This window comes from Fulmarus glacialis, unplaced genomic scaffold (assembly GCF_000690835.1).
Source record: "Fulmarus glacialis isolate BGI_N327 unplaced genomic scaffold, ASM69083v1 scaffold15743, whole genome shotgun sequence".
Lineage (NCBI taxonomy): Eukaryota > Metazoa > Chordata > Aves > Procellariiformes > Procellariidae > Fulmarus > Fulmarus glacialis.
Window position 1 is genome coordinate 21162 of NW_009201178.1, and position 23352 is coordinate 44513.

General features: G+C 37.0%; 1 protein-coding gene across 1 annotated transcript; it reads left to right on the forward strand.

The window, feature by feature from the left end:
- The first annotated feature begins 53 nt into the window (after window positions 1-53).
- PAPD5 (PAP associated domain containing 5) lies at window positions 54-20121 on the forward strand. Its single transcript, XM_009573854.1, has 11 exons — window positions 54-172; window positions 5366-5412; window positions 8304-8424; window positions 9465-9572; window positions 12913-13041; window positions 14323-14536; window positions 15402-15528; window positions 15630-15733; window positions 17478-17665; window positions 18226-18390; window positions 19740-20121. The coding sequence occupies exons 1-11, from the start codon at window positions 83-85 to the stop codon at window positions 19902-19904; spliced, it is 1458 nt and encodes a 485-aa protein (XP_009572149.1). The 5' UTR covers window positions 54-82; the 3' UTR covers window positions 19905-20121.
- Window positions 20122-23352: the final 3231 nt, after the last annotated feature.

Genomic DNA, 23352 nt, shown 5'->3' on the forward strand with positions numbered 1-23352 from the left:
TGGGGTTTTTTTCCTGATTTTCTGTTCTTCTTTTTTTTTCTTTCTTAGTCTTCATGAAGAAATCATTGACTTTTATAAGTATATGTCTCCCAGACCTGAAGAAGAGAGAATGCGGATGGAAGTGGTGAACAGGATAGAAAACGTTATAAAAGAGCTCTGGCCTAATGCAGATGTGAGTAGGACCCTGTTCTATTTTTTAATATATAAAAGCAATATTTTATGCCTGTTTACTTTGTGAAGTATTGAATAATGAAAATACTGTTTATTTTTCCATATTAAAAAAAACCAAAGGGATTTCTGGTCAAGTGAGAGAGATGATCTTTACTTCTAGAATAATACAGGTCAACATTTTCCATCACACATAGGAGCAAAGACAAGCTAGACCTACTGCGGTCAAAAAAAGGGCATAATGTGTGGCAACATTTAGTCTCATTAATATTTATTTACTGAGATTAATGGGAACGTATCAGGCATGCATGCATGCTTATAAAGTATTGTGTTAAAAAAAAATCTTCTGCAACTCATAACTTCACTAGTAGCAGGACTTTTAGTCCAAAGACCTGCTGTCTTGAATAAGTCTATTAAGGTGGAATGCCAGCAATGCCACATTACGTAGACCATGCTGGTTTTAATGGATAGTTAAACTAAATTGACATATCTTACAAATTCAAAGGAACCAGTTTTTTGTACAGGAACAAACAAGTCTGTAGATCTGTGTATTGAGCTTAAAATCTGTAATGCTTCTTTCCACTGAAGATGGGTCTTTGCTAGTACTTCATTCAGTCGAAACAAGAGTTTCTCCTATGCAGAGCTATGCTTTTTTAAATAAAGGTTGGATTAAAGAGAAGCCAGAGAAGTTGCTTTTACAACGCAAGATGGTTTTATGAGGGCACAGTTGGATTTTTAGCGTAATTGAATGTAGTTTAATTGTATCCCTCTACTAACATGGTGTTCATTTCCAGAATGCAGATTTGTAGCCCTAGTCATCTATCTATAGATAACAGTAGCTGAAAATAAGGACTTGTTAGCCAGAATAGCAAACCAAATTCAGACAGCAGAATCTTTAGTATAAGGAATGGTCTTTGATCCTGCCATGGTAAAAGATAGTGTTTTGACATGAGTGACTTAAACCCACTGTTCATTTCAGATCTTCTTAATCTGTTTTTTGGAATGTGTTTTTAGAAATTGGCATAATATGACACAACATGAACTCTGTATAAGCTGTATGTATGTGGTGTGTGGTTTTGTGTGTAAAATACATGCTTGCATTTTCAAGGTGGTTCGTGGTGTTATGGACAACCTATTAGTGACGTATAATATGGAAGGAGCACTCAGGGCTCAGAGATAGCCACCTTTGCACAGTTGTAGGGAGTTGATACAGTCAGTACTACACGTGTCTGGTAATCTTCTCTTTGAGCAAAACCAATAACATTTCCAAGGGAACCGTGTAAGAGACTTCAGCATATCTCACAGGTGTTGTATAGCTCTCCTCTAACCCAGTGAAACAGTGTTGTAGACCCTAATCAAGAGCAGTAGTGGGCTGCCAGTGTGACAGGCGATAGTATAGGAAACAGTGCAGGTATGAAGCAGTGCTTACTGTTAATGCACCCTGCCAAAGTCTTGTAGTAGGGGATTTCACCAAAATAATGGATTGCTTCAGCCTGGAGAAGATGCCACTATGTCCTGAACAAGTTTGTGTGCTGCAGACTTAACCTGTGTAATGGGGTGAATGGATTATTCCAGGGGATCTTTGTTACCGCTAACACTTTGAGTAGGGCACAGGAACTTAGTGCTTCCAGAGATACTCTGTTTGTCAGACAGACTTGATCTGTAAAAACTAGGTCTTTTGCATTAAAAATATGTATTTATTATATATATATATGACTTTGGGGTCTTTAGAAAATAGTCTTTCTTTAAGCTACTGAAACTGTTTTTTGTAGCCATAATCTGCTTAAGAAGGAGAAGCAAATTAAAAGCCTTACCACAAGTGACAGCTGACCACTGGGCTTAACTGTAACGTGACTGAGAGGAAGTACACACCGTGCAATTGAAAACTGAAGTTAACTTTTCAATTATTGCCAGTTAAAACTGCCATGACCGTCTTTTTTCGCTGTTCTTGAAAATATTAGAGAGCAAGAGTGTGTCAGTTTTCCTTTTTCTCAAGTCAGTAACTGCTCTTCAAAGCCCAACTCTGTATTTTGCCTGCTGTTACTACATCGAGGAAGAATTCTCCTCTTGTATGCCCTTCTGTTTTCTGGAGGCTAGAACGGAACTGAACAGTGACAACAGCATGCCAGGTTATAATCGGGAAATTACTGTAGTGTTATTTTTCTAATAGTTTACAGATCTGCTTAGGAACTGACCTGCTGAAAAAAAACTTTGACAGTCTCCTGTTGTAATTTTTCAGTCGTTTGAGTTAATCACTAACCTTTTGGAAATCTGTGTTGGTTTAGCTACTTGTAAGATTTAAGTTTTGAGTACGTGCTCTGAGAAGGTGGAGTGTTATCTGGTCCAATGTCCTCAGCTTTAGCTGTAGCGTAAAGCGATAAGTTAATGTTTAAGCTGTTCATTTTGAGTCATAGATGCAGCAAATCCAGCTAAAATAAACTTGTAAGTTAAACATACACATTTAGTTTGTAGTTTCTCACTAAACATGTAGATAAGACATACTCTATAAAAATCAGATACCAAGAAAAGGAAAATCAGGCTTCATGTATAGAGAGCATGTGGAATGTGTCTGTGCACATACATTTTTTTCTTTTCCTGTTCCACTTAGGAAAAGGCTGAAAAAGCAGATGGAGGGGGGATAAAACTAGGTATCCTAAACTGTTACTTTATTTATAGATGTTAGCAATTGTGTCATTTGCTCTCTTACTCAAGGGAATGTGCTTAGAAGGAAACATTCCTAGTAAGTGAGAACTGTTCTTGGCATCAGCAAGGCTCTGACCCTAAGAAAGGCTTTAATTACACTGAAACTGAGCAACCCAAAACATTAAACAAAAGCATTTTAAGACAAAGTTTTTTGACCAGTTGAATATGAAAATTTGACTGTTGAACAAATAAGTACTTACACAGTGGAATTTAGGATACGTTTGTCGTAATGTCCTCAGCTTTGTGTTTGAGTATTATGTGGCTTGTAGATCTGAAAAGAGGTAATGTTGCATACTTCACGCACTTCAGTTATGAAAATACTGTGTTTGGGAATGGAAATAGAAAGATGAACTCTATTTAGTTTGATAAACTTCAGAAAATTCTACTTAATGATGTAGAAGAAAGGGAAATTTAAATTGGCTATGGATAGATTTTTTTTGTTTTGATGGAGGGGTTTTGGTAGCAAGGACTTTCCAAGCTTTTGTGGGTTTCCAAGTTCTATTTTGCATAGTGTGGACATATTTGGACACATACCGTAATTAAAGTTCCTTCAGGAACTTCGGAATTTAATATGAACAAGTTCGCAGAAATGTAGGATAAATAGTAACAATAACATACAGGAGTAGGAGGAGTGCATTACAGTACTGTGAAGTCTTAAGTTATCTTACGAATGCAAATACATATCTCTGTCCACATAGAATAAAAAGATAATCGGCAGCATTGGCACACCGCAAAAACTAATGCTCACGTCTCTCAAGTCATAACAGTGTCCTGTATTTGGGATGCTTTAAATATGTACGTGGCTACAGAGCTTCAACAGTTTAAATTCCAATTCGATAATAAATCAAAATTCTTTAAAATTTCTGTTCTGATTTCCCCATTCTTCCATCTTTCCAGATTTGACGAGAGAGGGATTGAAGTGTGGGTGTGGGTTTCTTTTATAATAATTCCGTGTTTCTCATACTCCAAATTATTGTACAACAGCAGATGTTGTCTCATTCCTTTCAGTAAAGGTCATATATGTTGTATCAGTAAGTTTATGAATACTTTCAGGGTTGTTTATTCAATAAAGGCTCTTTTTGCTCTTCAGCTGAACACACCATTTTGTTTGATAATGTGGAAAGCACATTTAGTTTTTTGCGAACCCATCAGTGGTTGTTTTATTGTGCAAAAGCACTTCTCAGATGTTTTTGGTGGCCAAATAAATCCTTGTTTGACTGAACCCAGTTTCGCAGAGGATGCTTTTATTACTATCCTGGGTTAAAAATAGTAATTATTATTATTACTACATTCTTAGCTTTGCGATGCCTTTATGCTTTTGTCAAGATCTAGTACAATATTGATGCTAGTTCTGTGGCATCTCTTGCAGTCTTTTCTAGTTTGAGAAGCTATGAACTTTCAACATTAAATTTATTGCCATAATGTGCTTTTTGTTGGGGGGTTGGGGTGAGGGGGTAAAAAGAGTGAAGTAATATAAAATAATCAAGAGGAGCACTCATACTGCTTCTTAGTCTACTAACATATCAAGACATTTACTTGCAAAACATCATCTTTTCCATCTTCCCCTTTTTCTTATCCCAAAGGGGAAAAACTTAAAAAGTGGGTCACTTGATGTACAAATAGGTGGCAATCAATTTAGTGTATGAGACTCATTAAAGCAGAATAAGCAAGTCTTTAAGGGGGCTCCAGGAAACACATCAGAAGACTGTCTGGATGAAAATTAGTAAATTAGTCCAAATGTGTAGATATTTTTACTTTGAAGTCTCACCAGTCCCCCTTTGAGACCTAGCGCATGAGTCCAACCTCCCTGCGAGGCTTGGCTAGGTTAATGAGAACGTGGTTTCGGACAGCTGACAGTGGAAACTTGATTATTTAAACCTCCAGTGCTAGTAAAAATCCAGCATGATAAACTAAATCTGTGGGATGTGAAACTTTCTGAAACTTTTTTTGTTTGTTGTTTAAGCAGAAATAAATAGAATTGTGCTACTTGCTCTATAATTCAGAAAAAAAATGGATTGTGATTTAGTTTTTTTTTTTAAAGTTTGCAAAGCAACGGAAATATATTAAACTTAGAAAATGTGTTTAAAAACTGAAGGGTATACTTTGAGATATGAAAGAAAAAAAAAATTGAACTGATACTGTTTTTTTTATGTTCTATCATTCTTAAGTGTTTTAAAATCTTTTGGTTTATGGATTTTTGCCAAATTTGGTCATGGTGAAAATTTTTACATTACAAAGAAGGTTTTGTAGTAGAAAAGTCAAAGTTATTAATGTTTTGTGGGTAATAAAAATGAAGATTAGCCATCTGTACTACATTGAAGCTGTAAATGCTTTAACAGGGAAGAGTGCTTCTGTTCAGAATGTGCCTGTTAGCAATACCAAAATCTACCAATAGAGGGTAGCAATACCCAGCCTTTACAAGCAACTTAATAGAACTTGTTTGTCTTCTGAAGCCTGAAAATTTGTTTTCATATATCCTGTTCTTGTGTTTCAGGTGCAGATATTTGGAAGTTTTAAAACTGGTTTATATTTACCTACAAGGTTAGTAATTTTTCAGTGTAAATTCCGTAGAAGAGAAAAGGTAGCCTGTGGAACCTATACCCCTGTAGTGACTCATCTGATCTCCCAATATCTGTATTACTTGTGTGTATGCTTGTTATATTAAGAAAGTGTTAAGCTGTTAGTGTACTCTGCAAAGTGTACAGAAATGCAGTAATTAAGACTATTAACTATAGTACACGTGTCTATATAGATTTTGCATGTATCGGTAAGAGATCTGAATCACCACATTGTCAAAAAAGGCTTATTTTGTGATTTGGCTTCATTAAATGACTGAACCAAAATAAGAAATTGCCTTAAATGAAAAGCTAAATTTTATCTCCACAGACGATTAAATTGAAACATTTAATGTTATCTTGTTAATGCTAATGTTAGCACCGAAGAGAAAAGATCACATACAGAACTGTTTTTTTCTTTCAGTCGTCTTTTGTGAAATCTGTACAATAGTCAGCCTCTACCTTTTCCAATTTATTACTAGTTTTCATAAAGAAAAGTCATTACTCAGTGACACTGGTATCTTCTGTGCAGAAATTGTAAGTATTTTTGACAATTAAATAGAAATAGAATGAAAGGCTTAAATGGCTGCAGAGGATAAACACATTTAAATAGCGTAAGTCTGAGGTTGACACTTGAATTGCGTTCCATACTTTGGGAACATGAGGAATTAATACCTAGTACTGACTGCAAGTGATGGATACCTGAGTTGTCATTTCATCTCTTTTTGAAAAAGAAAGTATCTACAGATACTTTAGTATCTGCTTTAGTCTAAGGAGTTGCAGGAAGGCTGAATTGGTCAGTTTCTGTTTGGAAAGTCAGAAGTAAGGTGTACAAATGCACATTGTTTTCACATTTGGCCTTGTTCTTGGCCTTTTTTTCATTGATTTTAAATAGGCTTGATTGAACTTGGTTGGGTGCTGATAATGGAAGAGATATTCCTATCCACATGACTGATAGCAATAGTTCTTTACTGTATTTGCTTGATTGTTTTGAAACTGATGTAACAAAAACGCTTTGCTGTTCTCTATTTGATTTCATATACTGCCTTTCCTCCATATCTGTTTCAGCTGAGTTTTTGGGAGAGAACAAATGCAGATACTTTAAAAACAGTACATAAACCTACAAAAAACCTTCCTGTGGCAGTACTTGTCACGCTTTCAAAATAACCAGCATTTGCGTGTTGGTACTGTTGCCTCCTATCAAAGCTTCCCTGTGCTCTAGGTTTTCCCCATCCGTTAGTAACTGTATAGTTAATTTAGCTTTCAGGTTCTGGGATTCAGAAAGACCTACAGTGTGTTTTTAATTCTGTTACTCTGTGTTAGAATGTGCCTAATATCCTTTTACTTAAGCTGATATTGAAGGTTTGGGTACACAGTTTAGCTGCTGGATCTCTGTGTTATTTTGCAGGCAATATCTATCCTCAAGGTGACAACAGAGCTACTTTTTTCTCTCTTGGTGTGCATCAGAAAAACGTCTCCTGTTGTTAACTGTCAGCATCAGTAGTGGGTTTAACACTAATTTAGTTTAGAAGAGAAGTGTCCAGCAGCATTTCCCACTCTCCACACAGGTTTTGAACATAGTTTTCTGAAACTGGCTGCATGCTGCCTGTCCTTGTGAGCTGAATGGTATGCAGCTGAACTGCTGCTGAACTTGCCTGCTGCCGACACTGCTTGTCGGCAAGAGGTATTCCATCTGATGCAGATGTAGTTTCTTTGAGATTGTTAAAGCAGTGCTGTTTGTGAATCGGCAGACCTGTGGAATCAGGGCAGGGGGGAAGTATTTCTAAATTTTTTGGTGTTTTCTGTTACGCGGTTTTCCATATTTCTGAAGTGGCCTGCTAGTATAACTATAGGGTTATACTCTTGCCTCCTTTGCGTTCCCAACCAAGCAGGGGAAATCAAAGAAGAAGTTAGGGAGCAAAGAGGAAAAAGCTCAGGATCTCACAGTAGCATTCACTGTCTTCAGTTTGGACACCAGTCACCTTTTGAATTTGAGTTTAGGCATTGAATGAGGGTGTCAGTTCCCTGTGTAGTCAGATGAATGCGTATGTGCATAGGGAGGAAGTGCAGCGGGATGGAGACACCTCTTCAAGGGATGGAGACACTTCTTCAAGGAGCTAAGTTAATGAGTGAAGTTAATTAGATGGTTTGATCTTATTTAACAGCTTGTTGCTTCCTGAAGTCAAAGTTGCGACATTTTCCTCTCTCCTTCCCTGCTCCCTGTTCTTGGCACTAAAGGCCAGCTGCTTACCATGTGCCCACTGGTGCTCTGATCACCCAGAAAACCAACTTTGAGTTGCAAAGAAGCAGGAAATCACCCCAGAATGTTTTGGTTTTTTTTTAAAGGGGTGGGGGGAGTTGGTTTCTGCCAGGCCCATTAATATGTTGAATTGATTTGCTGTGGATCAGACAAATACCAGACCTAGAGTAAAGGCGGGAACAGGGCCAAGCATCTGGGAGTAGAGGATGGGGAACAGGACTTTACCTTTCAGTGACAGACTGTTAAATCGGCATTACTGGTTAATAGAGCCCAAAGGTGTTGATTCACAACAAATTAATTTCTTGCTCTGAAGCACTCTGGAGACGCTGATCCCTCTCTGCTGACAGTGTGGCCTGAGGAGACTAATCTCTGGCTTTGCAACCCAATTGATTTGTATGTGTATCTGTACCCCTCCCATTTGGTAACCTGAAACGTTCTGTATTTCCCCAAGTGTAAGAGTTCATCCTCACCCCTTTCCTGAGAAAATTAAGAAGAAATTATTTGATTAAGCTACATTCTGTCAGCTTTATTTTAGTTATGTGTGGATGTCAGTTGTTTATCTTTTGAGTTTATTGGTCTTTTAATTTAAATAAATCTATATTTTCTTTCCATTTCAGTGATATTGATTTAGTTGTGTTTGGAAAATGGGAGACATTACCTCTTTGGACCTTGGAAGAAGCTCTTAGAAAGCACAATGTAGCAGATGAAAACTCAGTGAAGGTTTTAGATAAAGCAACTGTAAGTTTGGGGGAAGAGGGTATTTCCTTGTTCTAAGCTAAATTTCTAATCAAAGAAAGATCTTGGTTAAAAGGATGAATTTTCATAAGCAGAAACTGTTTTGTATATAAATTTGAAATAGAACCAATAGAACCTTTTTATTTAGTACGGTTTTTATAACTGACAAAATAATTGATAGTGTTCCAACAGCAGCACTGTTTGGGAAAATCATCGAATTTTCTATACTGCACAACATACACTTGCTTTTAAGTGAGGTTATACTAGTCATTGTTGTGAATTAATGTGATTAGACTTGTGAATTTCTGGACTAGGTTTGTACATAAGTAAATGATTTATTTTTTCTTATTCCAAGTAAGCAGACATAATACATTTTCACATAGAATTAATAAGTACAGCCTTGTATAAATATGTAATGGTATGTCTTGCGCAGGATAGGATTAATTCCATTATAACTTCCTACCTTTTGCTAGTTGTAAGAGTATGTATGAGTGTTGGGGTTTAAACAGGTGTCTAATTGATGGCTATTATTAGTAGGGAGAGGTAATTTGGAAACCACTCAGGTGGAGATATGTCAGAGTGCTCTCAATATCTTGTGCTTCTTGTTTGAAGATAATTTTGATGAGGAATCAATTACCCGCAATGACACAAGTGTGTCTTTTCTTAAGAATATCTCTCTATTACCATTTATGCTTATTTCTTAAGTGTTTGTCTCCCTCTGGTGTTTGTTTTTCACACTAGAACAATGCTTCTGCACCAGGAACTGACTAAAACAATTTAAAATGAATTTGAAGATGAAGCGTGAAGTTCTGTTAAACAAGATAGTAAATTGAAAATAGCATTTATGAGTTAGAAAAGCAAAGTTTATGGAAACAGATTTGCAAGGAGAGTGAGTTCATAAATAGACAGGAGTCCTGTTTTCTCTGTGGACATCCTCTCTACAAATACATAAAACGTTTCGGTTTTACTGGTGTGTATAAGTATGAATGAAACCAAATGTGTCTTGGAAATCTGTATTGACTTGATCTCTCTTTCCTTTGCAGGTACCTATTATTAAACTGACAGATTCCTTCACTGAAGTAAAAGTTGATATAAGCTTTAATGTACAGAACGGGGTTAAAGCAGCCCAGCTCATCAAAGATTTTATCAAGGTTAGGCAACAGAGCTGAATATTTGATGACTTAATTTGATTTTCTGTTTTACTTTGACTTTTTTTACTTTGCATCCTCACTAAAGATACGCTTTCACTCTCTGTTATTTTTTGCTGTCCGATATTGTTGTGTGATGTTCTCAGGTTTTAGATATATTGCCCTAAAAGGCATGAAGATAGGAAAATGTATAAAGAAAGTATGGAGAAGTTACAATGACACTATGACTAAGGAAAATACATTAATACCTGTCTTAAATGTTCTGCTCTTCTAACTGTGGTTCCTTGAACTTAAAATTAGTAATAACCACACATTCCTGCAGAAAGTAGGAATAATCTTGTTCTAGATTTAATATTGTTTCGGCATACAAATGCTAATTAAGTAGAATAAGTTAAATTTAGTAGGTTATCGTTCAGGGATTCACTAATACCTATATCATAGATACATTGCCATTATTTTTGTTTAATATATATGATCATTTTGTTAGGATTAATGAGCTTTTGTATTTAAGTTTTGAAGTATCGTTACACTCTTTTCTTTCCTTCCCTTCCCCTATTCAGTGCATTGGACACTCATAGTAAATGTCTCATAAAGGCAGTAGAAAATTTTTCTCGGATTGGATTTTCATGTTGTGTGTAGGGAGATGAAGTGCAGTTCAGTCTCACTTAAGTGCTTCGGTGTTACTGTTCTACTAACTGCTTTGTTTTTTTAACCAAACTAATGGACATCAAGAGAATCAAAGTATTTCAATAGCTAAACAAGTAAAACTCCTTCAGAAAACTCTGTAAATCTGAATAAAGCAAGCACTTTACTTTCAATCATAAGGGTTAGAAATCATGTACATCTGCTTTAATAATGGCATCGAGTTGCAAGAAGTCTTCCAAATTTGGGGGGATTTTCAATTGCTGATGAGTTCAATGTATGGCCTTCAACTTACTAATCTTCAGTTCTTTTATGTATGTTTAGTAGCAAGTATGAAAGTAGCTCAGTTTGCTTCTACAGTGTCTATTTCTTTAACCTGTAGAAGGACACAGGAGAAAAATCTCTGTCTTAGTTCAGTTTCAGTAAAATAGTCTGAGTTCTTGTGTGTGTAGTCTCACCTGTGTGCTTAAATAAACCTCCTGCTTAAACCTTGTGCTGGTGAGGCCTCTTGCCTCCGCCTTCAGAGTAAGAGGGTGGCATGGGTCCAGAGACCTTTCTTCTCTCAGCCTCTATCTGAGGAACAGAAGTCGATTGTGGTGGCCAACCCCTTGCTGCTAAATCAAGACGATAGTTTTGTGCTATGTAGCTCCTTGTTGGGGAAGGAGGATGCCCAGGTTCTCTGTCGTAAGACGCCTACCTGGAATTTGGTAGCTAACTTCAGTTTTTACATCCTGCGCGTTGTCGCATTGCCTTGTGGTGGGCAGGCTGTCCGTATTTGGGTTTCTGCCACAAAACAGGAGCTGTATTTCTGTTACACTCCACATAAAAATTTATTTTTAGGTAAGTCCATAAAGCCCTGCATACTTGCCAAAATTGCCTATGTGCTTCTTAATTTCAAGACAGGAAGTAGTCTTCTCTTGAGAGCCTGAAGGCATTTTTGTGCACTTAAAGAAAGAAAAAAGCGTTGGCGTGTTCCTGTTGCCCAGGTTGTTTGTTAACCCTTTGGAGACACTTTGGCCTTGGGTCGGGGCACGGCAAGAGCAGGCTGTGCCCCCGGGGGGGAGGGCGGGAGCTGTGTGTGGCAGCCGGGCAGGCATGGGGCTGCAGCCCCGCAGTACCCCAACCTGAAGAGCAGAGCAGGTCTGGGGACAGTCGGGGTCGGCTCACAGTCCGGCCAGCAGCTGGCAGACAAGTCCCCAGTGAGGAGGTGGGGGCTGAGGACGCCAAGGCAGTGCTTAGGGTCAGGAGTAGGGTCAGGCCAGCATCAGTGCGCAGCAGCATGGCTCAGGCAGACACCAAGGGGAACAGCTGAGATGAAAAGCAGCTCTCGAGCAAAGTGGAGGGACTCCCAGCCAGGCTTCCCACATGGCGCTTTCCCACACGGCTGTTCTCCCAGCAGCCCAAGCCCAGGCCATGGAGCTGTGCCGTACCAGAGCTGGCCTTGAGCACGGGCGGCTGAGCCTGGTGTGGCGGGGAGAGGTGGCACTCGGCCCTCACTCGGCCCTGACACACGGCAGGTAATGGCTACGCTACCGTGGAGGGTCGTTTGTTTAACTTGGAGAAAACTTGATGTGTGCTTGCCAAGTGACTTCATTGGTGTTCTTGAGGATCTCTCTATAAAACACTTGCACGGCATTCTCTTGCGTCTTATTTTGTCCCACATAACTTTGAATACCTAACTGAGGTGTCATGTTCAGTGTTACCCTTGGAAATGCCTATTTCTCTTCATCCAGTTTATTTAGGATGTCTGAGGCAGCTGAAGCCTTAATTAAGGGTTTGCAGTTTCCTGAGAAAAATCCTGTCTTTCAATTTTGGTATATACTGATACTCAACACTTCAGCTTGTGACTGTAAGTTCTTAGTAGTTCAAAAAGGTGATCTTGAGATCTTCAGTTAAATAGGGCTCTCGATGCTCACCGTAAGACTCGGGCAGAGAAGTTCTTGGAGAAATTCTTCTTTTCCCTTTCATGTTTTGCAATCACAGATACCATGATCCACATCTCTTCTCTGACACTAAGGAACTTTTTAGCCCTGTGTTAATAAAAGGAGAGATACTATCGAGCCTCTTTTGCCCCCTCCCCTGTGAGGGGGTGTACAGAGTGCAGGCGTAGCCCCAGCCTCCACTGCTGTCCAAAAAGTCCATGTTCTCCGCACGTGCAGCGTATGCACACCTCTAAGGGAATCCATGCGGACAAACCTAGTGAAGGACCAGTTACCCAAAGGTAAGTATTTGGCTCCTTTAAAATGTTTTCTTGGTGTAGTAATTTTGAAGGATCATTTTGAACTCTGGGCATCTGAAGTACTTGCAGGACAGAAGTCTCAGTCCGCTTTGGGATATCACCTTGGTTGTAGCAGGAAGGTTTTGTTACAGACGTGGATATCTCCATAGTTCTTCCTTTGCTTGCGTTTTCACTTGTATGAGAAAAGCAAGTGTATTTATATATTCAAACAAAATCATTCTGATTTTATGAGGTAATAACTTTTTTCTATTGTTAATATCTGCCACCGGAGTTGAAGAGGTAAAATAACTGTCTTGATCACAGGCAGAGCACTTGGCTTCTCCCCTGTTACTAAAAATAGTAAGTTAGAATTATACTTAGCTTTGAGACTTAACATATTAACAGATAGCTTCAATATGCTTTCTTAGCATCAATTGTATATATGCGTCACAGTATCCTAACACCTTTGTTTTTCTCTTTCAGAAATATCCTGTATTACCGTATCTAGTTTTAGTATTGAAACAGTTCCTGTTGCAGAGGGACCTTAATGAAGTATTTACAGGTGGAATCGGTTCTTATAGTCTTTTTTTAATGGCTGTCAGTTTCCTTCAGGTAAGTGTAATGAAATCTGTTGATGCCATTGGTGCAAAAGGACATTACATTAAGAAGGAATTTAATCAATCCTTAAATTTAATGATTTAAACTATCCTGTTTGTGGTTTTGCACCCCCTTTTCATTTAAAAACAGACACATCCCACCTCTCTTCTGTTCTTTCTCTCATACTGGTACTTTTGGTATTAGAGATGTTTGGAACATCCCTTGGTGTGTCCAAGTATACGCCTGTATACCAGGCACATGTGTCATTCATGGTAAAGTAACTTGACTATTGTGTAACTTACTTGGAACAAGCTACGTAGCTTAGTGTTAGATGCAGCCGTCCTTTATAACACTTGTTATCCAGGTCATACACCCTGTATGTGCTTTGATGAATGCAATGGAATTTTCTTGTTTGTCTAAGTTTTTAAGCTGATGTCAAATAAATGTGTTTTACAACTTTCTCTTAAATCTAAGAGAACAAAGTGCATGAGCTAAATCTATATTGTTGTGCCTGGGGGAGACAAATACTGTGGAAATATGAAGTAGCTGAGTTGTGGCTTTATCAATCTTGTTCTTTTTCTTGTACTAAATGTTATTGTATAACTCTGTGTGTGTGTGTATGTGTATGTCTGTACTTTTCCAGATTGTAGTTACTTTTAAACCTGAGCCTTGAACTGGAGCTCGGTGTTTGCCAAGTGCTATTACAGTTGCCTGCTGAGCACAAAAGAAGTGAAGGCAACAGGCGTATCTTTTTGAAAGAAACCAAAATCTCTCCCAACCCCAGTTTTTTCTTATATTGACTAGTAGTATTTCCATTTGCTCCTGCAAAAAAAGAAAGTCAAGTTTTGTATCTGTTACAATTATGAACTGGTTTTGTTCATAATCTCTCAGGCTGCATACTTAACAGTAGACGGGATCATTTATATAGCTGTGTACATTAAAAGCCTGTATTTGTATTGCAAACCCAGGTTTGTGATGTGCAAATATCTTTGCTTTTTTACAAGAACCCTGCCATTAGTGTTGGAAGTTCACTTACTAAGCTGAAAGTTCCAATACAAAAACATTAATACTTGCCAGCCTTATTTTTAAGAGGTAACTAGTTTATAAAAGTTTTGATAGCATCTTATTTTAAAGATGCAAAACTGCTTTATCAAGGAAAAATACTGTATTTAGACATGTTTGCTTTATATATTGCGTTTTATTATTATTTATTATTGTATTTAAACATGTTTGCTGTGAAAAAGAAAAGGCACTTAAAGGCACTTGAAAATTTTTTTTTTTCTCTCTTCTTGATAGCTGCATCCCAGGGAAGATGCCTGTATGCCCAGTGCCAACTATGGTGTTCTTTTAATAGAGTTTTTTGAATTATATGGACGTCACTTCAATTATCTGAAGACTGGAATCCGAATAAAGGATGGTGGCTCTTATGTTGCCAAGGATGAAGTGCAAAAAAGCATGCTGGATGGCTACAGACCATCAATGCTGTATATCGAAGATCCATTACAGCCAGGTATCCTTATAAACCAAGATTTAACATATTGACTAAGAAAAAAGTTAGGGGAATGCTTAATCCAGAGGAGTTAAATCAAAGAATAGCATAGCAAAACCCAAACCGAAACACCTCATTCATGTCTATGAACACAAGATGCTCTCAGAACACAATGATTTTCTGTAAGACGTGTTCCTAGCAAAAGTTACTGTGTCACCCAAGAGCACGCCTGTTCTGCAGTCAGGAGGTAGGGTGTGAGAGGGCACACCAAACCACTTCCACGTGCTGTGGTAACAGCAATAACGCTACAGCAGCATGGGCCTGAGTGTGGGCTAGATGTACCCTTGTGAACACATGGTCCCTTTCAAGCTTGTGCTTGCTTGTATCACAGTTGCACCTTATAATGTATTTATACTCTTATGGATGCTCTCCTGTTTGATTCTGTGAAGTCACATAAATACATAGTGGTTTCATTCTGTACTGTTACCTTTATATTAAGGTTGATTGTTGACTTCAATGTGTGGCTTCTGAAATGGTGACTCAAGTGCTATTCATAGAAAAGAGTTAACATATTTCTGATCTAAAAAAATGTCATCGAGGATAGTTCTGTTATATGTGTAATATATATGCAGTACATGATTTTATTTTTTTTCTTCATGTGTTGCACTTTTATCCAGAGAATTGCCATTTTAGACTTCTGTACATGTAATATCTAGGTCTTTTAAGCTCTTTCAAATATTTATGATTCACTAATTCTCTTCTATTCCACAAGAAGTAACTGCAGTGAGTTGGGACTTCAGGGCAAATTTAAAAAATATTACTGTCTTGTGTCTGAAAGGAGGTAACCACAGTTTATTTATTTATTTAATGATATTCTTATTTTAAGGTAATGATGTTGGGAGGAGTTCCTACGGTGCCATGCAAGTGAAACAGGCTTTTGATTATGCCTATGTTGTTTTGAGCCATGCAGTTTCCCCAATAGCTAAATATTATCCTAACAATGAAACTGAAAGGTAAGTTTTATGAGCCTAAATCTCAGACATTAATTGCTTATATTTTTGTGTACCTAAAAATTAATTGTGGTGACGTTGGGGTTTTTTTTCCTGGTTTACAGTATATTAGGTAGAATAATTAGAGTAACGCAAGAGGTGGCCACCTACAGAGACTGGATATCAAAGCAGTGGGGAATGCAAAGTAGGACAGAGTCTTCGTGTAATGGTAAGTTTTGACTAAGCATGGCTGATAGTAGGAAACTTCCTGCATATTTTGATAATTTAAGTTTTATTGTAGCTTTTGCCCCACATAAGGCAATGTATGCATCTTAATATGAATTTACTTTTTTGCTCAGTAGTGATGGACTTTTTCTTGTGTTCTCATCCAGAAAATCTAGATTTGTACAAGAATAAAAAGGCTATACCACAATATCTTTATTCTACTGCCATAGATTTGGTCAGCATAGAGGTCTGTAAAGAGTGCTGGCATGCAAAAGGAGGCTTTTGAGAAACTTCCAATTTAAATTACACATGTTGTTACTGTCACACTTCCTTTGTCCTTTCAGTGTGGACAAGGTTTTAAAAAGAAATACTGGAAATGCTAGTTTAAATCTAAATCCTTACCCTCCATTTTTCTTTTATTTTTCATTTTAAAGTTTAACATATTGTATGTGTACAGAAGCAATATTTAAACCAGGATTGACCATATATGTGGAATAAGTCTTTAAAACAGAAATCCTGAAATACCATAATTCTTGTTACTGACAAATGGAAACACACAAAATCTAGCCAGAGAATGTGCTGAAAATGCCCTTGAAAATAATCTTTATTTTCATTGCCCATGTTCTGACTCCACCAGCCAGTTGCCACCCTCTTTTGGTGCAGGTGTATCTACTGGCTGGGAGTTTTCAAATTAAAATTAGTTTTAATACTCTGCAATTAATTTTAGAATGTTAGCTGCTTGGAGCCTTCTCTTGTTAGGGATTAATCAGAGAAGATGACACAACTACCCAGTGTTTAGGCGAGGTGGGAATTTTGTTTATTTGGTTTTAAAGCATTTGTTAGTGATTTCCCTCACTGTCCTTGTAAATTGAATGTGCTTCTTGGCCATTCATGTTTTATCTGTAGACCCTTGTGGCACTGCCGTCCCCCCTGCTAATAGCAGACAGCCATGGTTCAGTCCTGCAAGCTCCAGAGTAATACTTAGCTACCTATTGTGATGTATGTATTAAACTCTATATACAAATACAGCTATTGGAGCAACAAATGTGTGTTATATATCAGAGATAACTTCTAGGTGTCTTATGTAATTAAAAAAATAAAAATAACCCTTTATCAGGAAGATAATGGTGACAGTAACAGTAGTTGTCTTGTAGATTTAGTTTAGATTTAAGTTCCGATTCTTCTTTTTTTATTAAGGTAGCAGTTAGAGAGCAATGGGAGTTCTGTACCTCGTATTTTCAGTGCAGGGTATCATACAAAGCAACCAGACTTACTTGGATTCTTATGACCCTAGCAGCTCCAGCAGAAGAAAAATGGGGGTTGATGAGTATTGGGCATATAGGAACAGAATTTAAACCTATGTATTTGAGTGCTGTTGAAGTGTGTCATGTTGTTAAGCAGCACATCTGAGCTCTTACTACCTTCTGCCATGTCTTATCTCTCTAATTTCCATCTTGAGCTGTGGGTGATGCTTGGTGGTTTTCAGAGTGTACATTAATGGATTTTGTCAGAAAACCACCACACCCTCTGTGGGGTGTTGGCTTGCTGCATGCAGTACATACATACAAACACATGCACACATGTGCCTGCATGTATTAGAAGTATGTACGTGTGCAGATGTCTGTACATGTCCTGCTGGATGTAATAGATATATAATACCTGAGTGGGTATATTTAAAAAAAAAAAAGCAACATATTTTAGCAGTTATGTGTTAATGTGTGGTGATGCTTCTATTTTGTTTTTAATAGGTAATGGAGTAACCTTGATAGTAGATACTCAGCAGCTAGACAAATGCAACAATAATCTTGCTGAAGAGAATGAAGCACTAGGAAAACCTAGAAATAAAACTTCAGAAACACTTAGTAAACATTCTTCAAATTCTTCATCAGGTCCTTTATCATCATCATCGTCTACACTGTCCAGCTCTAGTGATGTAGTAAGTACTGGAGGTTTTCAGTTTGTTTGGTTTCTTTTCCTGATTTGTATTGCCACAGAATACATTTGGACAGCTTGGAATCCTAGTTAGTTATTTCATCCAGAATCCTAATTTGCGTAAGATGTTACCTCTTATGCAATTTCTACACATGTAAGTTGCAGAATGTTTTTGACACAACACACGTAGAAAGTGAATACAGTAGATACAAAGTTACATAGCCCTCTTTTCTGCGGGAAAACTCTATTTCCAAAAAAAGACTGGTAGTCCTAAACCATATGCTTTTTAAAAAAAAAAGAAAAGCCTTAAAAAAAATCTGTTTAGGAATTCTATTTAAAAAATAAAAGACAAATCCCAAAATCAGAATCATGCATCAATACATTTTTAAATCTGTCTGTTTTACTCAGTAAGAATTCTGGATTGAAAGAATTTTAATATCTAATAAAATAAACATGTTTTAAGTTTTGTCCACTGCTAGCTTTATTTTTAAGGGAAAAACTCACTTGTAGAAAAACTCACTTACTCTTAAGAAAAACTCACTAATGCTTTACATTTTCCTGAAGGATTCTGATGGAACACCTTGCAAAACCTCTAAACAATTGAGTTGTCGTCAGTCTACCACAAACAGAGTGGGGTCACAAGAAGTGTCACTGGAATCCTCCCAGTCAAGTGGGAAAACACAAAATAGTCAAACAGCCAATACATCCAGCAACACGAACAAATCTCAGGTTTGTGAAATGTTCGGAAACAACAACTGTATAGATTATTTGAATATTACACATGCCCTTCGTGGAAGGGTAGCTTGTTCTGGAAAGGAAACACTGCGTTTTTCTCCTCCCCTATACCCCACTAGAAAGCTTTGAGCATTGATTGTAACTAAAATCACCTGGTTCTCTGTTTAGCTTACAGAGATGAGTTTACAACAGTGGCTTTCCCAGCCTTAAAACGGATGAAATTGGATTGATTTCATTTTGGGAAATCTAGATTTGCCAGAAGTATACAGCTGTGTTGCACCCATTTTTCCCTTTTGCAAAAAGCTTGTGAGTCCAGTCTTTACTGCAGAATTTGAGAACTAATGAGACTTGCTTACGCTTAGTGAAAAACAGTTGGCAAAAATTCATGTTTAAATCTATGACTGGCTGCTCTTGATACTTGTTAGCTGTTGATACTTGTTGAACTGTCTTTCATTAAGGGAGATGAAGATTCCTTGCTGATACATGAAATTGCCTCTCATTTCTGCCTAAAGACATCTTTATGATGAGACCTACCAGAGCTTGTGCATTCAGGGGATTTCTCATGTTGAGGAAAGCTTCTATGACAATGCAATAATCTGGAAATATTACATGCCTCTGTATACAATATACTTTGGATATATGCAGTTTAAATTTTTATACTTTTTCAGAATTTAGGACTTCTTTAATGTATGAAAAGTAGTCTGGAATCTTCTGGAATATTATTCCTGAAAAGTAATTCTGAAGACTTGCTGCCTCCCCCTTGCTGATGATCTATCTCTAGCTAGTAATGAGACAGTTCACAAACTAGGCCTTGGATGTACCATGAATGTGTGTTTGTGTTATTACACAGAGCTAATTCTGTTACTGGAATGTGACTATGCACCATCTGAGAGACTCTACATCTGTAAAAAGATGTGGTATAAAATTAATCCTGGTCTTAAAAGAATGTTCTCTTAATTTTGCACAGAAGATGAGATTTGAGCAATCTTCATCTGTCATCTTGGATTATGGACTTCTGTTTCTGTAAAACACTTGTTTGATGTTTGTGAAGTAGGAGCAGTAGAACAGTTCTGTTCTTTTCGGAATTCAAAGTGCTCTGCTCTTCTCTCTTCACCTGCATGGGTTTGGGTCTAGAGTTGAATATTTGTTTGCAACCACCAAAGTGAAAGATTTGTGGTACTGTGCTGCTGTCTAATCAATGGCCTGGCTTCTTTTGCCATATCAGTTTTTCCAAGTGTGAGACTTTCATGAGTTAACGTCCTCATTATCCAGAAATAGGGTTGCGTAATTGCCATGCTTTTTTCCTTTCAGCACCGATTTACCATGTTCTCTTTCTTTTACAGCATGGTTCTGCACGGTTATTTCGCTCTTCTAACAAAGGCTTCCAAGGTCCAACAAACTCAAGCCACGGTACCTCAGTCACAAACAAACAACATCAAGGCAGCAAATCACACCATCAGTTTTTCCACGGCAAAAAGAGGAAACACAAGAGGGATGCGGCCCTTTGAGACCTTTGTAGATAGTTGCCTATTTTATGACTGTTCTTCTGTGTGCAATGATCTCATGCTACAGGATAGTTTGATAGTGACTCCTTGGATCTCTTCCGGAGCTTCAGACTGTTCAGACATTGATTAGCAACTGCATTTTTTTTTTCCCAGCTCGCCACGGAACGGATCATGAAGATTGATCACTGCAAAAAAAAAAAAAAAAAAAAAAAAAGAAAAAAGAAAAAAAAAGAAAAAAATTTTAAAAAGGAAAAAAAAAATTAAAAAAGAGGAAAAAGGCTGCTCATTTGATAAGTCATATGCTACAACAGGGTCATTTAGGATATAAAAGCTTGAATGTAAAATAAATGTATTTCCCATCAGCTCATGCTGACCTGTAGAGGTAGTACTCAGTGTGTCTAGGGGGTGGTAACAAACAAATAAAACACAAAAAAAATAGGAAAAAAAAGCAAAAAATTGTATTTTGAGGGAAACCCAGCCTTTAAAGGTGAAAGTAATTTGTGCATGATTTTTTTATTATTTTTGCATATACTTACCATTTTATTGTGTATATATAGATGACCATATAGGAAAACTGACATTTGTAATAGTGGATTTGTTAATACTTTTTACATAACATTACTGTTTAAATTGTAAACATAAATTTTTCTCAGGATTAGTTTGGAAAATAATCTGAATTGTCATCTTAACATCCATATAAAGAGACATTACTAGTTATATTGCTCAGAATTTCTTTTCTTGGCATTTAAAAGATTTAATAGAACATTTGATCTGCAAAAGCTGTTCCTCTGAAAGAAAGGTTTATGGTGGCAAATGAAGTTTTTCATTTGTATAAAGTGTTACATGTACTTTGTGTAGACACTGAGCTTGTCATCTCGGAGAAGTAACCTTCACCTTGTTTTCTAGAGTGCCATCATTTCAGGCAATGGGGTTTTATAGTTGCATCCTTCTCTTCCTCCCCTTAGTGGTCTCTCCCCGACCCTTTCTGGTTTTTTAAAGAAATACAAAGCCACTTGGGGGTTTTCTGTTTGGTTGGTAGTGGTGATTGTTTTCTTCTTTTTTTTTTTTTGTTTTTAAAAAAAACAAACAACAAAACTCAGTTTGTTACAGACGTTTGCATTCCTGGGCTGCTTTAATCCCATGCCTCTTTGTTTGTGCCTTCCCTCCCCCTTCCAGGTCTGGGTTTTTTTGTCTTTTATATCTTTGCTAACTCCTGTAGGAGATGATAACTGTTGAAGCTTTAAGTAAATTTTACAACTGAAGTATTTTTTTCTCACTCCCCTGTTAGGCATTTTTATATTTACACTTAATTATTTAAAAAAAAAACCAAAAACAACTTCAAATAATGAAATATATTTTGTATTGCCTTAAAGACCCAAACCTTTCATATCTCATAGTATTTCTTCATTGACCTAGTTATCATTTAATTTAAACTCCACATTTGTCTGGTTCAGTTGCATTACAAGTCTAGGTTGCAGTAACTTTGATGCCATGAATGCGAATTCAGTGTGTAATTACACTCACAGGCACAGCTTGGAACAGGAGTTGGGACACTTCAATGTTAGAAAGTTAAGTGGCATTTACTTTCACATATTTCTTTAAAGAGGAAAGTCTGTACTCGGCATACGTGGCTGTATTTAATGCAGCTGTTCTGGAGATGATGCTTTTATAAAAAGTACTATTAGCTTTTAGAAACTTTTTTTTATATACATTTACAGAATACTTACAGACCAACCTGACCTTTAATGGGCACTAATGAGTGCAATGATTTTTAAAGTAAAATAATGCTAAAATAAGACCAGAACTGATGTCATCACTTAAATTAATAGACATTTTCAATGTGTTAAAGTCTTTTACTTCAAAAAAGAAAATATATATATTCCAAAAATATGGAAAGTCGTAACATTTACTCAAACACTAAGCTTAAGTGATGTTAATTTGACAATGGTTTTTTAAATTTTAGATTCATATTTTAATTTGATCAGATAATTTTATCAACAATATGTTGAGCTTTTGTTCATAGAAACTAGTAAAAGTTGTACCACATTATGCATAATCACAGTATTTATTTTGTTTTAGATTATTGTGAATGTGTAGACTTATGTTCACCGCTTAGGGAACAATTATTTATAAATTATATTAATCCAGTATTGTTAGCTGCTATTAGCAAAACTGTTCCAAAACTTAATACTTGCAAAGATCTGTATCGCATTTACCACACTGAAGTGTTTTTAAAAGAATCACCCTCATCGTTGAAAGCAAATGTACTCTTAGGGTGCAGATATTAGTGTTCCAATAAGCATGTGATAATTTTAAGGTGGTGGTAGCGGGAAGATAATCTTGATTCCATTGGGAATCTTAGGTTTGCCTCAATTTATGGTTTTCATAAATTTAATGGAAAATAGCTTTTCCTGGACTGCTCAAGTTTCTTTTTGGTAAACAGTATCTTTCTAAAAGAAAAAAAAAAAAAAAAAAAGGCAAAAAAAAAGCATGAAGGAAAAATTGAGGTGTTTTACATTTGCCTCAAATGACCAGCATTGTATTCATAAAATACTGTATATCTTGCAAATCTTTATTTAAACAGAACAGTTGAACTGTTCGTTTTTCAATCTGAAGTAAAATACTTTCAAGACCTTTTAGTTTGCCTGCTCATTTGTCTTGTACATTTCATCTCTGTATTTGACTCGTCTAATTCCTTTTTGAGTTTCAAAACTTTTGTGAAGATTTTGTGAATATATGAAAAATAAATGTTTAATCTAACTACTGCAGTTTATCACCATTCTTGACACTTACCCTGTTTTTTCCTTCACAGTACTGTGGAAAGAGCAGACTACTCAAGGCGCTTTGTAACGTTTTTGTAGTATCTGGGTGCTTCCCCAGCTGAGTGCTGGGCCCCTCTGCCTGGAATTTGGAAGCTTATGTTGTTCAAGTGGGCCTGGTCTGCCGTGTTTCCTTCCAGGAGAGCTGCAGCAGAGTCTGTATGCCTGAGAATAAGTGGAAGAATATACACCTCTAAAGGGTTCTTAATGTATTCTTTTTCTCTAACTTACCTCTGCACTATCCATAGGAAACTTGTGCAAGGATCTGTTTACTTTGCCTTCGAACTTGGGTTAGGGGTAGTGTTCCAGCTGCAGGACAGCAGCTGTTCAAAGCTGCCACGCTAAGGAGGGCATTGTAGAAATAGGCAAAAGTTAATTTGAGTTACCTTCAGCGAGGCACCGTGTTTAGCGTGGTTCCTGAAGCACAGCTGATACTGCTAAAGCATGTTCTTAACTTTGGTTATCTTCCTTCCTTGCATAAATCAGTAGGGAGACATACACATACTGAAAGTTCTTGTAGTCTTGCCGCTGGTGGTCTACCAAAGCCCATCTGAAATACATAAATAAGCTGAAATGTTTATATATCTTCCTATTTAACATTAGATTGATTTGTTAAGGGGGTTTTTACTTTT

Excerpts from the sequence above, each read along its gene's own strand:
- PAPD5 (XM_009573854.1), top strand. The coding sequence starts at position 83 with ATGTCTCCCAGACCTGAAGAAGAGAGAATGCGGATGGAAGTGGTGAAC. Across the intron at positions 173-5,365 it reads AGCTCTGGCCTAATGCAGAT|GTGCAGATATTTGGAAGTTT; the intron begins GTGAGTAGGACC and ends CTTGTGTTTCAG. Across the intron at positions 17,666-18,225 it reads TGTCCAGCTCTAGTGATGTA|GATTCTGATGGAACACCTTG; the intron begins GTAAGTACTGGA and ends ATTTTCCTGAAG.